Here is a 12230-nt window from a genome sequence, read left to right as displayed (position 1 = left end):
GCTTTGGAGTATAGTCTGAAGTCAGGGATGCTGATTCCTCCAGCTCCATTTTTCTTTCTCAAGATCGCTTTGGCTATTTGGGGTCTTTTGTGTTTCCATACAAATTGTGAAGTTTTTTGTTCTAGTTCTGTGAAAAATGCCATTGGTAGTTTGACAGGCTTACATTGAATCTGTAGATTGCTTTGGGTAGTATAGTCATTTTCACAGTGTTGATTCTTCCTATCCAAGAATATGGTATATCTCTCCATCTGTTTGTATCATCTTTAATTTCTTTCATCAGTGTCTTATAGTTTTCTGCATACAGGTCTTTTGTCTCCTTAGGTAGGTTTAATCCTAGGTATTTTATTCATTTGTTGCAGTGGTAAATGGGAGTGTTTCCTTAATTTCTCTTTCAGATTTTTCATCATTAGTGTATATGAATGCAAGAGATTTCTGTGCATTAATTTTGTATTCTGCTACTTTACCAAATTCATTGATTAGCTCTAGTAGTTTTCTGGTAGCATCTTTAGGATTCTGTACATATAGTATCATGTCATCTGCAAACAGTGACAGTTTTACATCTTCTTTTCCGATTTGGATTCCTTTTATTTCTTTTCTTCTTTGATTGCTGTGTTTAAAACTTCCAAAAGTATGTTGAATAATAGTGGTGAGAGTCAGCAACCTTGTCTTGTTCCTGATAGTGGAAATGCTTTCAGTTTTTCACCATTGAGAATGATGTTTGCTGTGGGTTTCTCATATATGACCTTTATTTTGTTGAGATAAGTTCCTTCTATGCCTACTTTCTGGAGAGTTTTTATCATACATGGGTATTGAATTTTGTGAAAAGCTTTTTCTGCATCTGTTGAGATGATCATATGGTTTTTATCCTTCATTTTAAGAGGGTGTATAACGTTGGTTGATTTGTGTATATTGAAGAATCCTTGCATTCCTGGGATAAACCCTGCTTAATCATGGTGTATGATCCTTTTAATGTGCTGTTGGATTCTGTTTACTAGTATTTTGTTGAGAATTTTTGCATCTCTGTTCATCAATGATATTGGCCTGTAGTTTTCTTTTTTTGTGACATCTTTGTCTGGTTTTGGTATCAGGGTGATGGTGGGCTCATGGAATGAGTTTGGGAGTATTCCTCCCTCTGCTATATTTTGGAAGAGTCTGAGAAGGATAGGTTTTATCTCTTCTCTAAATGTTTATTAGAATTCTCCTGTGAATCCATCAGGTCTGGGGCTTTTGTTTGTTGGAAGATTTTTAATCATAGTTTCAGTTTCAGTGCTTGTGATTGGTCTGTTTATATTTTCTACTTCTTCCTGGTTCAGTCTCCGAAGGTTGTACTTTTCTAAGAATTTGTCCATTTCTTCCAAGTTGTCCATTTTATTGGCATATAGTTGCTTGTAGTAATCTTTCATGATCCTTTGTATTTCTGCAGTGTCAGTTGTTACTTCTGCTTTTTCCTTTCTAATTCTGTTGATTTGAGTCTTCTCCCTTTTTTCTTCATGGGTCTGACTAATGGTTTAGCAATTTCGTTTATCTTCTCAAAGAACCAGCTTTAATTTTATTGATCTTTGCTCATGTTTCCTTCATTTCTTTTCCATTTATTTCTGATATCATCTTTATGATGTCTTTCCTTCTGCTAACTTTGGGTTTTTTTGTTCTTCTTTTTCTAATTGCTTTAGGTGTAAGGTTAGGTTATTTATTTGAGATGTTTCTTGAGGTAGGATTTTATTACTATAAACTTCCCTCTTAGAACTGCTTTTGCTGTATCCCATGTTTTGGGCTGTCTTGTTTTCATTGTCATTTGTTTCTAGGTATTTTTAAATTTCTTCTTTTGTTTCTCCAGTGATCTCTTGGTTATTTAGTAGTGTATTGTTTAGCCTCCATCTGTTTGTATCCTCTTGAGTTTTTTTTCCTGTAATTGATATCTGGTCTCATAGCACTGTGATCAGAAAAGATACTTGATATGATTTCAATTTTCTTAAGTTTACCAAGGCTTGATTTGTGACCCAAGCTATGATCTATCCTGGAGAATGTTCCATGAACACTTGAGAAGAAAGTGTATTCTGTTGTTTTTGGATGGAATGTCCTATATATATCAATTAAATCCATCTTGTTTAATGTATCATTTAAAGCTTGTGTTTCCTTTTTTATTTTCATTTTGGTTGATCTGTCCATTGGTGGAAGTGGGGTGTTAAATTCCCGTACTATTATTGTGTTACTTTCGATTTCCTCTTTTATGACTGTTAGCATTTGCCTTATGTACTGAGGTGCTCCTATGTTGGGTACATAAATATTTACAATTGTTATATCTTCTTCTTGGATTGATTCTATTTTAAAGTTAATTTTGTCTGATATGAGAATTGCTACTCCAGCTTTCTTTTGATTTCCATTTGCACGGAATATCTTTTTCCATCCCCTCACTTTCAGTCTGTATGTATCCCTAGTACTGAAGTGGGTATCTTATAGACAGCATATGTACAGGTCTTGTTTTTGTATCCATTCAGCCAGTAGATGTCTTTTTGTTGGAGCATTTAATCCATTTACATTTAATATAATTATCGATATGTATGTTCCTATTACCATTTTCGTAATTGTTTTGGGTTTGTTATTATAGGTCTTTTCCTTCTCTTGTGTTTCCTGCCTAGAGAAGTTCCTTTAACATTTGTTGTAAAGCTGGTTTGGTGGTGCTGAATTCTCTTAGCTTTTGCTTGTCTGTAAAGATTTTAATTTCTCTGTCGAATCTGAATGAGATCCTTGCTGGGTAGAGTAATCTTTTTTGTAGGTTTTTCCCTTTCATCACTTTAAATATGCCCTGCCACTCCCTTCTGGCATGCAGAGTTTCTGCTGAAAGATCAGCTGTTAACATTATGGGGATTCCCTTGTGTGTTATTTGTTGTTTTTCCCTTGCTGCTTTCAATATTTTTTCTTTGTATTTAATTTTTGATAGTTTGATTAGTATGTGTCTTGGCGTGTTTCTCCTTGGATTTATCCTGTATGGGACTCCGTACTTCCTGGACTTGATTGACTATTTCCTTTCCCATATTAGGGAAGTTTTCAACTATAATCTCTTCAAATATTTTCTCAGTCCCTTTCTTTTTCTCTTCGTCTCTGGAACCCCTATAATTCGAATGTTGGTATGTTTAATGTTGTCCCAGAGGTCTCTGAGACTGTCCTCAATTCTTTTCATTCTTTTTTCTTTATTCTGCTCTGTGGTAGTTATTCCCAGTATTTAATCTTCCAGGTCACTTATGCATTCTTCTTCCTCAGTTTTTCTGCTATTGATTCCTTCTAGAGAATTTTTAATTTCATTTCCTTTGTTGTTTGTCATTGTTTGCTGTTTAATTCTTCCAGGTCCTTGTTAAAGATTTCTTGTATTTTCTCCATTCTATTTCCTAGATTCTGGATTATCTTTACTATCATTACTCTGAATTCTTTTTCAGGTAGACTGCCTATTTCCTCTTCATTTGTTTGGTCTGGTGGGTTTTTACCTTGCTCCTTCATCTGCTGTGGTTTTCTCTGTCTTCTCATTTTGCTTAACTTACTGTGTTTGGGGTCTCCTTTTCACAGGCTTCAGGTTCATAGTTCCCGTTGTTTTTGGTGTCTGCCCTCAGTGGATAAGGTTGGTTCAATGGGTTGTTTAGGCTTCCTGGTGGAAGGGACTGGTGCCTTTGTTCTGGTGGATGAGGCTGGGTCTTGTCTTTCTGATGGGCAGGACCGCATTCGGTGATGTGTTTTGGGGTGTCTGTGAACTTATGATTTTAGGCAGCCTCTCTGCTAATGGGTGGTGCTGTGTTCCTGTTTTGCTAGTTGTTTGGCATGGGCTGTCCAGCAGTGGATCTTGCTGGTCGTTGAGTGGAGCTGGGTCTTAGCATTGAGACAGACATCTCTGGGAGTGCTTTTGCCGATTGATATTATGTGGGGCTGGGAGATCTCTGGTGGTCCAATGTCCTGAACTCGGCTTTTCCACCTCAGAGCCTCAGGCCTGACACCCAGCCGGAGCACCAAGACCCTGTCAGCCACATAGCCAGGTTCGTGGGGAGTTTCTTGCCTTTTGGGAAGCCTGAGGTCTTCTGCCAGCATTCAGTAGGTGTTCTTTAGGAGTTGTTCCACATGTAAATGTATTTTTCATGTGCTTGTGGGGAGGAAAGTGATCTCCTTGTCTTACTCCTCTTCCATCTGGAAGGTCCTCTCCTAGCCCAGTTTTTAAAGTATGCCCCTCAGGGTTTTATGTTAGCATCTTTTTTTTCCCCCTAAAATATAATTATCAGGTTTCTTATATAAAGAATACAGACAGTTCTGGGTTTTCAGTATATCTTGAAGAAACCTAAGGAGTTGTTCTAATGATCTTGTTGTTTTGCAGGTGATGAAACTGAAACCTACGGGGTTAAAAAGATTTGTCCAAGGTCGCACAGTTTATTAGAAGCCAAACTAGTCCTACATATAATATAGGTCTTCTGATGCCTTCTGATGTCCTATGTATTTTTCTTTAATCATAAATTGAGTGCTTTAGAGAATTAATGTGTTTGGCTTCTTAAAAGTAAATGAGATTTAAATGAGCACTTCAGAAAGCTTCTCCAAAAAGAATGAAACATAAATAATTACAATCCAGGTCTTAGTTGAGCATTCTTTCCATTTGATCGTGCTGCATTCTGCTGATTCTCTGGGCATATTGTCCATCATCTTGCTAATGTCAGTAGTTTTACAGAATTTCCCAGTTTTTACTATGTTGTACCTTTGCATATTTTGAAAAGTTGCTCTATTTTGGTACACTTTTTTTTTTCTAAATTTTGCCTTTTAACCTTTTTAGTCTTTTTAGTTTCAGTACCAGAAACATTTTACATTCATTTTTCTAGCATTCAAAAATACTTGTCACGATCTTAAACTCACTGACATTTTATAGCTGATTTCTCAGGTCGTATCTGGGAATTGATTTAAATTTCATCTCTTTAAGGCTGTGTTTCTGAGCTCCTTCCCAGCTGTGTACTCGGAGCTGTTGAAGCTCTTTGATGTCCGGGAAGTGGCCAACTTGGTACAGGACACCCTGGGCAGTCTGCCGACCATCGTGCACGTGGATGACGCCCTGCAAGCTGTTAAACTGCAGTGCATCAGCAAAACCGTGGAAAGCCAGCTGTATACAAACCCAGGTAAGGTGCTGGGTCTCCTGGATGAAACAATGTCTCTAGAAAGCCATTATTTACATTTTGTCGTTATAGGTCAGCAGAAGCAATTAAAAAAAGAAACTAAGAACTACTTTCTCAAAAGCATTGTTTATTTGGATGGTAGAATAAGTTTATTAAATAGTCAGATACAAAAGTATGGCTCTTCAAACTTTATTTCTAGAAAGAATGAAAACTCTAATGATTAAATTATTAATTCTAATCATAACAAGTTGTAGTATAGGGCATGCTTTTTTTCCTTGCTCTAGATTTTTTTTTTTAACATTCAACAAAATTTAACATTTTTCTTTCAGAGATGCTTACAGGGACCTGCTATGATCTTTGTTTATTTGTCTCTCTTGTCCTTAAAAGTTTTCCATCAATTTGTGTTCTGAAACTGGGTGAAAGTTTCAGTGTATTGTCATTTTTTATTTTATCCTAATAGCTAGTGACTAATTTGATTTTGTCATAATATCTATTATTTATTGATTGATTTTGTCATAATATCTATTATTAAATCCCATTGCCTCTTGTTTCTTCTGGTTTTTTTCTGAAAAAAATAATAAAATACCAGTCTCATTTTAAAGTTTAAGAAGTTTCTGTCATTATCACTGAATCAAAAACTTTTAGAAATTCTTCTGTGAATTATGTTTTCACATGAATGCAGATATGTGTGTATAGTGCAGTATTTTTGAAATGGTGTTTAAAATATATTTAATAAACCTTTTTTACATTATTTTATTGTAAAACATTTTAAACATACAAACAAGAATAGAGCATAATATGAGTAAATCTCAGCAATATCAGATATTTGCTCTAGGTCTTTTAAGAGATTTGTCATTATAGAAATATTCAGGCCCTCTTGTATATATTCGCTTCCTTCATAGAAGTTTCCACTATCAGAGATTCCATTTCTATTTTCTATGCCTTTATTCTGTAGCTATAAAAACATATTTTTTTAACCTCTTGAAAATATTTTCATCTTTTAGTCTTTATATGATGACATTATGTTGAATGTCATTAAGTAGAGTGCGTCTTTTTGACTAATATTACACTTTTATATTTATCCATGCTATTAGATATAGCTGTAGTTCTTTTTTACTCTTGTATAGTATTCCACTGAGTGTGTGTGTGTGTGTGTGTGTGTGTGTGTGTGTGTGTGTGTATAAAATGGTTAATTTATTTTTTCTCCTGTTGATAGACTGTTAGTATGTTTCTGATTTTTTTCCTGAAATTAACAATGCTTGAATCAACATGAGAGAAAGTTCAACCTTCTGATTTTTCCACATAAAAATACATCTCATCCTGGAAAAGAGATGTTTCTCATGGTAGTTTTCAAACTCTGTCCCTGAGAGCCCTAGAGGTTCTGCTTCAGTGGTTAGGGCTTCCTCCAGGGTTAAGAAAAGGTGGTGTGAAGTGGAAGGGTTAAGGTCCAGACCAGGCATCCCAATTTGACTAGACTTTCAATTTTTTTTTACCAAACTGAGAAGAGTTCATTCCCCTCTCAGAAGAATAGATGATTTTTACCATATTTCTCCCTCACAGGCCAGATAATTCTTTGTTAGGTTAAAATCTGACACCAAAAGAGCAACATGAAAACATGTTGAAAACGGTTTTCAAATATACGGAAATTATTTGGGGGGACTGTGTTCATTAATTACCCCTGTGAGATGTGTTCTGTCTGTGGGCTCAGTTTCTTATTGATTACTGATGCTCAGGAGGTGGTAGAGAAATCAGAACTTAGGAGAAACAAAAAGTAGCTGCTACAAGCTGGAAGAAAAGATACCAGCTCTCTGTGGGAGGTGATGAGATTATTTAGGGGGCCAGGATAGAGGGACTCAAGAGACCAAGGATGCGTGGACCCTGGAGAGTCTGTGCTTGTGATCTGGAGGAGAGACTCAGAGCCAGTGCTGGGCTTTAGTGATGGTGACACTGGTGTGGAGGAGGAGGGGGAGGTGGGGGAACCTACCTCTCATGATATGTGGGACAGTCACCATGGAGGATAATTATGGAGAAGCATAAACTTTTGGGAAGCAAAGCAGCTCCCGATCAATGGAACACTTAGAAGCATGTGCAGATGTTAGTAAGAGGGTCGACTTCTGTCAGTGCCCCAGGAAGATAGAATTAGCTTGCTGTTTAGTGACTCACTACTGAGGAAAATAGACTGTCGTCATGTATAAATGGCAGGGCGCATCTGGAAGGAGGCCGTCTTCATGGAGAAAAACAGCAGGCATTTCTGAGAGCCTTCCAAGGCTCAAACTACCTTCTATTTAAATCACGTGGGACCCAGCAATAGTGTTAGCAAACCTAGAAAGTACTTCTAGTGACTCTGAAATTCTAAGTCAGAAACTGTGGACTTGGGGGATAGATGGAGCACATCTGTGTAGTCCAGTTGAAAGATGAGATACTGTAGGCAAAGATGTGCAGTGCAAATCATTGGCTCCGTAGACCGTGTTAAAGAACCAGGTAGGAGGTCTTGGCTGGTGGTTAAGAGGAGAGTGTGAACCCTACAAGGACCATGGCAAATCTCACAAAAATAAGCAGATTCTGTCTAATTGGAAGAAGAAGAGGGACAATATAAAACTGTAACTAAGAGCATTGTGTGGGTGCAGAGAACCATAGTAAGAGAGGCTCTGGTAGAGAACAACAGGTAAAGGGATTAAGTCTAATACATTTGACCTCTACTTAAAAAAAAAAAAAAAGTACACACACTTCTTAAAACAAGGAAAGGAGTTTTTATAAAGGGAGTTTGGAATTTGGTTGCCCCAGTTTTGTCTTATTTCCCCCAAAATACCTATAACCAAATGACAGAGAATGGGTAAATATTACCTAGGAAGCATAACCAAAAAAAAGAGTAGCATCACCAAAATATGGTGAAATCAGACTCGTGTTTTACATATAGTTTTGGCCTCTTAGTTTCCTATTGATGCTACAACAACTACCACAAACTTAGTGGATTAATGGAACTCAAATTTCTTATGTTACATGTCTGTAGGGCAGAAGTCCAAAATGCTTCTCACTGGGCTAAAATCAGGGTGTCAACAGAGTGACGTTCCTTTGTATAGCGTCTAGAGGACAATTCGTTTTCTTGCCTTTTACAGCTTATAGAGGCCACCTGCATTCCTTGGTTTGTGGCCCCCTCCTTCATCTTTAAAGCCAGCAGTGTAGCGTCTTCACATCTCCCTCTGACTCTGTCTAGCTGCTTTCACTTGTAAGGACCCCTATGTTTACATGGTGCCCACCTGGATAATCTCCCTATCTCTACATACTTAATTTAATCATTTCTGCAAAATCTCTTTCATCTAATGTATTCTTTTCACATAACATATTCACAGGTTCTGAGAATTAAGATGTAGATATCTTTGGGGGCAACCGTTTATTCTGCCTACCACATATGGGTAAAACAAACAGTTAAGAAGCAGTGTGATGGCGTAGAAGGTCAAAAACACTCAGAAGTCTATGAATTTTATTTACTTATTAAAAGTAAAATAAATGGAACACGAAGTGCTGCATTCATGTAAGTACACACATCTTGGCCAGATGGAAGTTACAAATGACACTTTTCTGATTAAAATTATAAATCTGAACAGGGCAAAATAAAGTAGGGATAAGTATGTTACAGGGTATCAACTGGCTATGTATTCAGCTGAAGACAAAGTACTTAATTCTTGACTGCCATAATGACAGTTCCATTTCTCAGGACATGGTGTATGGCAAAGATAATTGCTACTCTGAGCTGAATTCTGATTAGCAAAGATGAACTGGTTAGTGATAGAGAAGTGAGAAGAATCTGAGAAAGTGACCTCATTTTCTGGGGGTTCATATTAGCTAGAAAGGAATGTGGAGCACAATTGGCCCACACTTTAATAAATTTCAAAACATTTTGGAGAACAAAACTGTAGATGTTACAAGCCCCTAGGAAAGAGAGAAAGTTCTGAAAGTTGGCTTAGTACTAGAATCCTATATTAGGGTTCTGCAGAGAAGCAGACCCAATAGTGTATGTCTGTGTGCGTGTGTGTATGTGTGTGTAAGGAGATTTATTATAAGGCATTGCCCCATGTGCTTATGGAGGCTGAGAAGTGCCAAGGTCTGCAGTTGGCAAGCTGGAGACTCAAGAAAGCAGATGGTGTCGTTCCAGTCTGAGTCCCAAGACCTGAAAACCAGGAGAGGTGATTGTATAAATTCCAGTCTAAATCTGAAAGCAGGAGAGGATGGACTTCTTAGCTGAATGACAGGCAGAGAGAGTAAACCCTCCCTTACTCCACCTTTTCTTGTATGCAGGGCTTCAGCGGATTAGATGAGGCCCACCCACATTGGGGAGGACAATCTGCTTTACTTTGTCTACCAAATCACATGTTATTCTCATCCAGAAACACTCACACAGACACACCCAAGATAATGTTTAACCAAATATCTGGGCTCTCATGGCACAGTCAAATTGACATATAAAAGTAACCATTACAAATCCCAAGGAGAAAAAAAGTGGAGGAGACACACAAAGGAAGCAGCATGGTTGCAGAATACCTCTAGTTGAGCTTAGATTAGAAATTAATACATACACAATACAAGGTCAGCACCACAAAAGGGAATGAAAAAAGCGATAAGAAGGTTCAAGCCATCTTGAGTTAAGGGCCAAGGGGCAGCCTCAGGGCTGGAGGCATTCCACAGCCAGGCAGGACTGAGTCAACCCCTTTGAGCTGCACCCTCAAGGTGAGAGTCTAGGGCATCTGGCCAGACCTGAAAGACTTAGCTCAGATTTGGAATTTAAGCAGGTTGTTATTTGATGTCTCAATCATGTGGGGTCCAGTCAGACGTACTTAAGGTATAAAAATTGAACAACTGACTTTTCCCTTTTTCCCCACAATTCTATTCTTCCTGTTTTTTGAAGGCCAGGAAAAGGTCTCAATGATGTTAGAGAAGACAGCTTTAGCAATGGCAAAAAGAGTAGATTTGAAGTATAGAGGTTGGGGCAGGGAAGTGTGGAGAGCGGGAGCAGAGGGATGGTTTGAGCAATGGGGGTGAGAGGGCAGGTGCTGAGTCTTCTCAGACAGCAAGGTCAGGCTCTGGGGGACCGTGGTTTTGCATCAGATTTGCACTGGGCTCCGTTGCTTGTCACTTGAATTGTTCAGCAGAGGTCTGTAGTCATTGCTGAGCTATTTGCTTGCTAAGAAAAAGTCATATACATTTCTGCTTTGGGATAATTGAGCAGTTTATCAGGAAAACCTCAGTGCAGATAATAGAGGTGAGCATAAGTGCACTGAGTGTGTAATGACGAGAAACATGACAGTGGTACTTTCTTTTCCTACAAAATAAAGAATCAGATTTCTTAGGGTAGGGATTTCTTAAGAAAGCATCCAAAAGTCATTTTTTTTCCTTTTCACCAGAAACTCCTCGGTCCCTGTTAGCTCTTTTGTGGGTTTGATACAAGGCTGCAATGAAAGTAAAGGAGAGAGGGAGGAAGGTGGACTATTAGACTATTTTTACAGTTTATTCTGGGAATGAATGCCTCCACCTCCCCATTCCACCTCCCATTTTAGGCCATAATATAAAGGAAGGATGTGTGATGGTTTATCTATTAATTTGACAACTTTAAGAGGGAAATATTACTACAGTTGACGGGTGCCTGGTAGCTTTTATTTCTTAGAACTATAGTTAAAACGTAATTGAGTATCGACTTCTCTGGCACTGCAAGTGATTAAATTTCTTTCACTTTGGAAAATGCCATTTGCTTAAAGCTTTTCTATTAGCCAGAGCTTGCACTGTAGTAGATGCGCCTTATAGAGATGAGCAGAGCTGCATGAATAAGGGCTGCACTTGTTCCCTAGAAGTAGAATGATAATGCAGGACCACTGGAAGAAGTGTAAAGACCTTAGTTTTTTTAATGTAGATTTCATGTTGGTTAGCCAATATAAAAATAGGTTTTTTTGGGTTTTTTTTTTAAATCCCCTGAGACCTCAAGAAAGCCTTTGTTAAAATATCCTTAGTGTTTTGCCCCCTCTAGTCTCAATTCCTTCATCCACTCCCTGCTCGCTGCCCTTATCTGTGTTTTCCCCCAGGTCCCCTTGCTCAAAGTGGAAAAACTTAGGAGCGAAGGCCTTTCTGGGTGGCCTCCACCATCAGGGAGCTCTGAAAGCACTTGCTGAGAGTTTCATAGTTTTCATAGTTGTTCAATCTCTATTCTTGGCTTTTATTAAAGATTGGCACACATAAAATTTTTAAGGTGTATATATTAGTTAAAACCATGTTAAAGTGCAGGTTCTTAAAGAAGTACTTAGAAAGGGGCTCGTTTGGAAAAGAATTTCCACATCTTTCCCTAGAAGAGAAAACGATAAAATTAGGAGTTTTAGGTAATGCGCCACTCTGAACATAGAACTTAAGGTGAAAAACATGCATCGCCAAAATCGTAGCCAACCCTAAGTTTCATCTGTGGCGTTTGAAAATAAAGGTAAATGTACATATTTTGGGCTACTCACCATCCAATTTCAACTTTGTTCTCTGACCTTGTTTCTGATCTCTTCAATACTGATTGAATGAGCAAGCACGTTTCTGGAGAAAGGGGGAACCCCTATCTTTTCATTTCTTATCTGTCACTCAATCACATATGCACAGATTTCCGGGGGGTGGGGGAGTAGAGCCGGGATGTGTGTCTTGTTTCCAGTGCCACAAGCAGCTGCCTTGGTTTGCGTTGAAGTATGGTGTTAGGAATAGCTGCTTTCTCCTGGGCGCCCAGGGCGAGTGCCAGCCCATGGAGTTGCTGCAAACTGGACTGCGATAATGTGATGTGCAACCTACTTATTTCCCATTTAAGCTGGGTTAAAACACGAACACAGAAATGTCAGGTCCATTTCAGTTGCCTGTCAGATCCAGTAGAACTCATGGTGTAGCTCATTCATTCATTGAACAAATGTTTATTGTGAGCAGACTCCATTCCAGGTATTAGGTTACAAGTAATGTAGCAAATTACAATACAGTCTATGTGGCAACGCTCTCCACCTAGAGACCTCAGAGTCGTTCCTGAAGCCCTCTTCTCCCTTTGCCCTTCGTCTCCACCTACCACCACCACTGCTCTTGGGCCTCCACAGC

General features: G+C 38.4%; 1 protein-coding gene across 3 annotated transcripts in view; it reads left to right on the top strand.

Annotated features, from left to right (window-relative positions):
* The window catches only part of DOCK4 (dedicator of cytokinesis 4), a 485013-nt gene that overhangs the window by 353901 nt on the left and 118882 nt on the right, over nt 1-12230 (top strand). For all 3 annotated transcript variants that reach the window (XM_079931089.1, XM_079931088.1, XM_079931087.1), the window contains one exon: nt 4943-5135. In XM_079931089.1, the coding sequence (XP_079787215.1) occupies nt 4943-5135 (193 nt within the window). The remainder of the gene's footprint in view (nt 1-4942; nt 5136-12230) is intronic.

Source organism: Stenella coeruleoalba, assembly GCF_951394435.1.
Source record: "Stenella coeruleoalba genome assembly, chromosome: 9".
NCBI classification, from domain to species: domain Eukaryota; kingdom Metazoa; phylum Chordata; class Mammalia; order Artiodactyla; family Delphinidae; genus Stenella; species Stenella coeruleoalba.
This window is presented reverse-complemented; position numbering and strand designations above follow the sequence as displayed.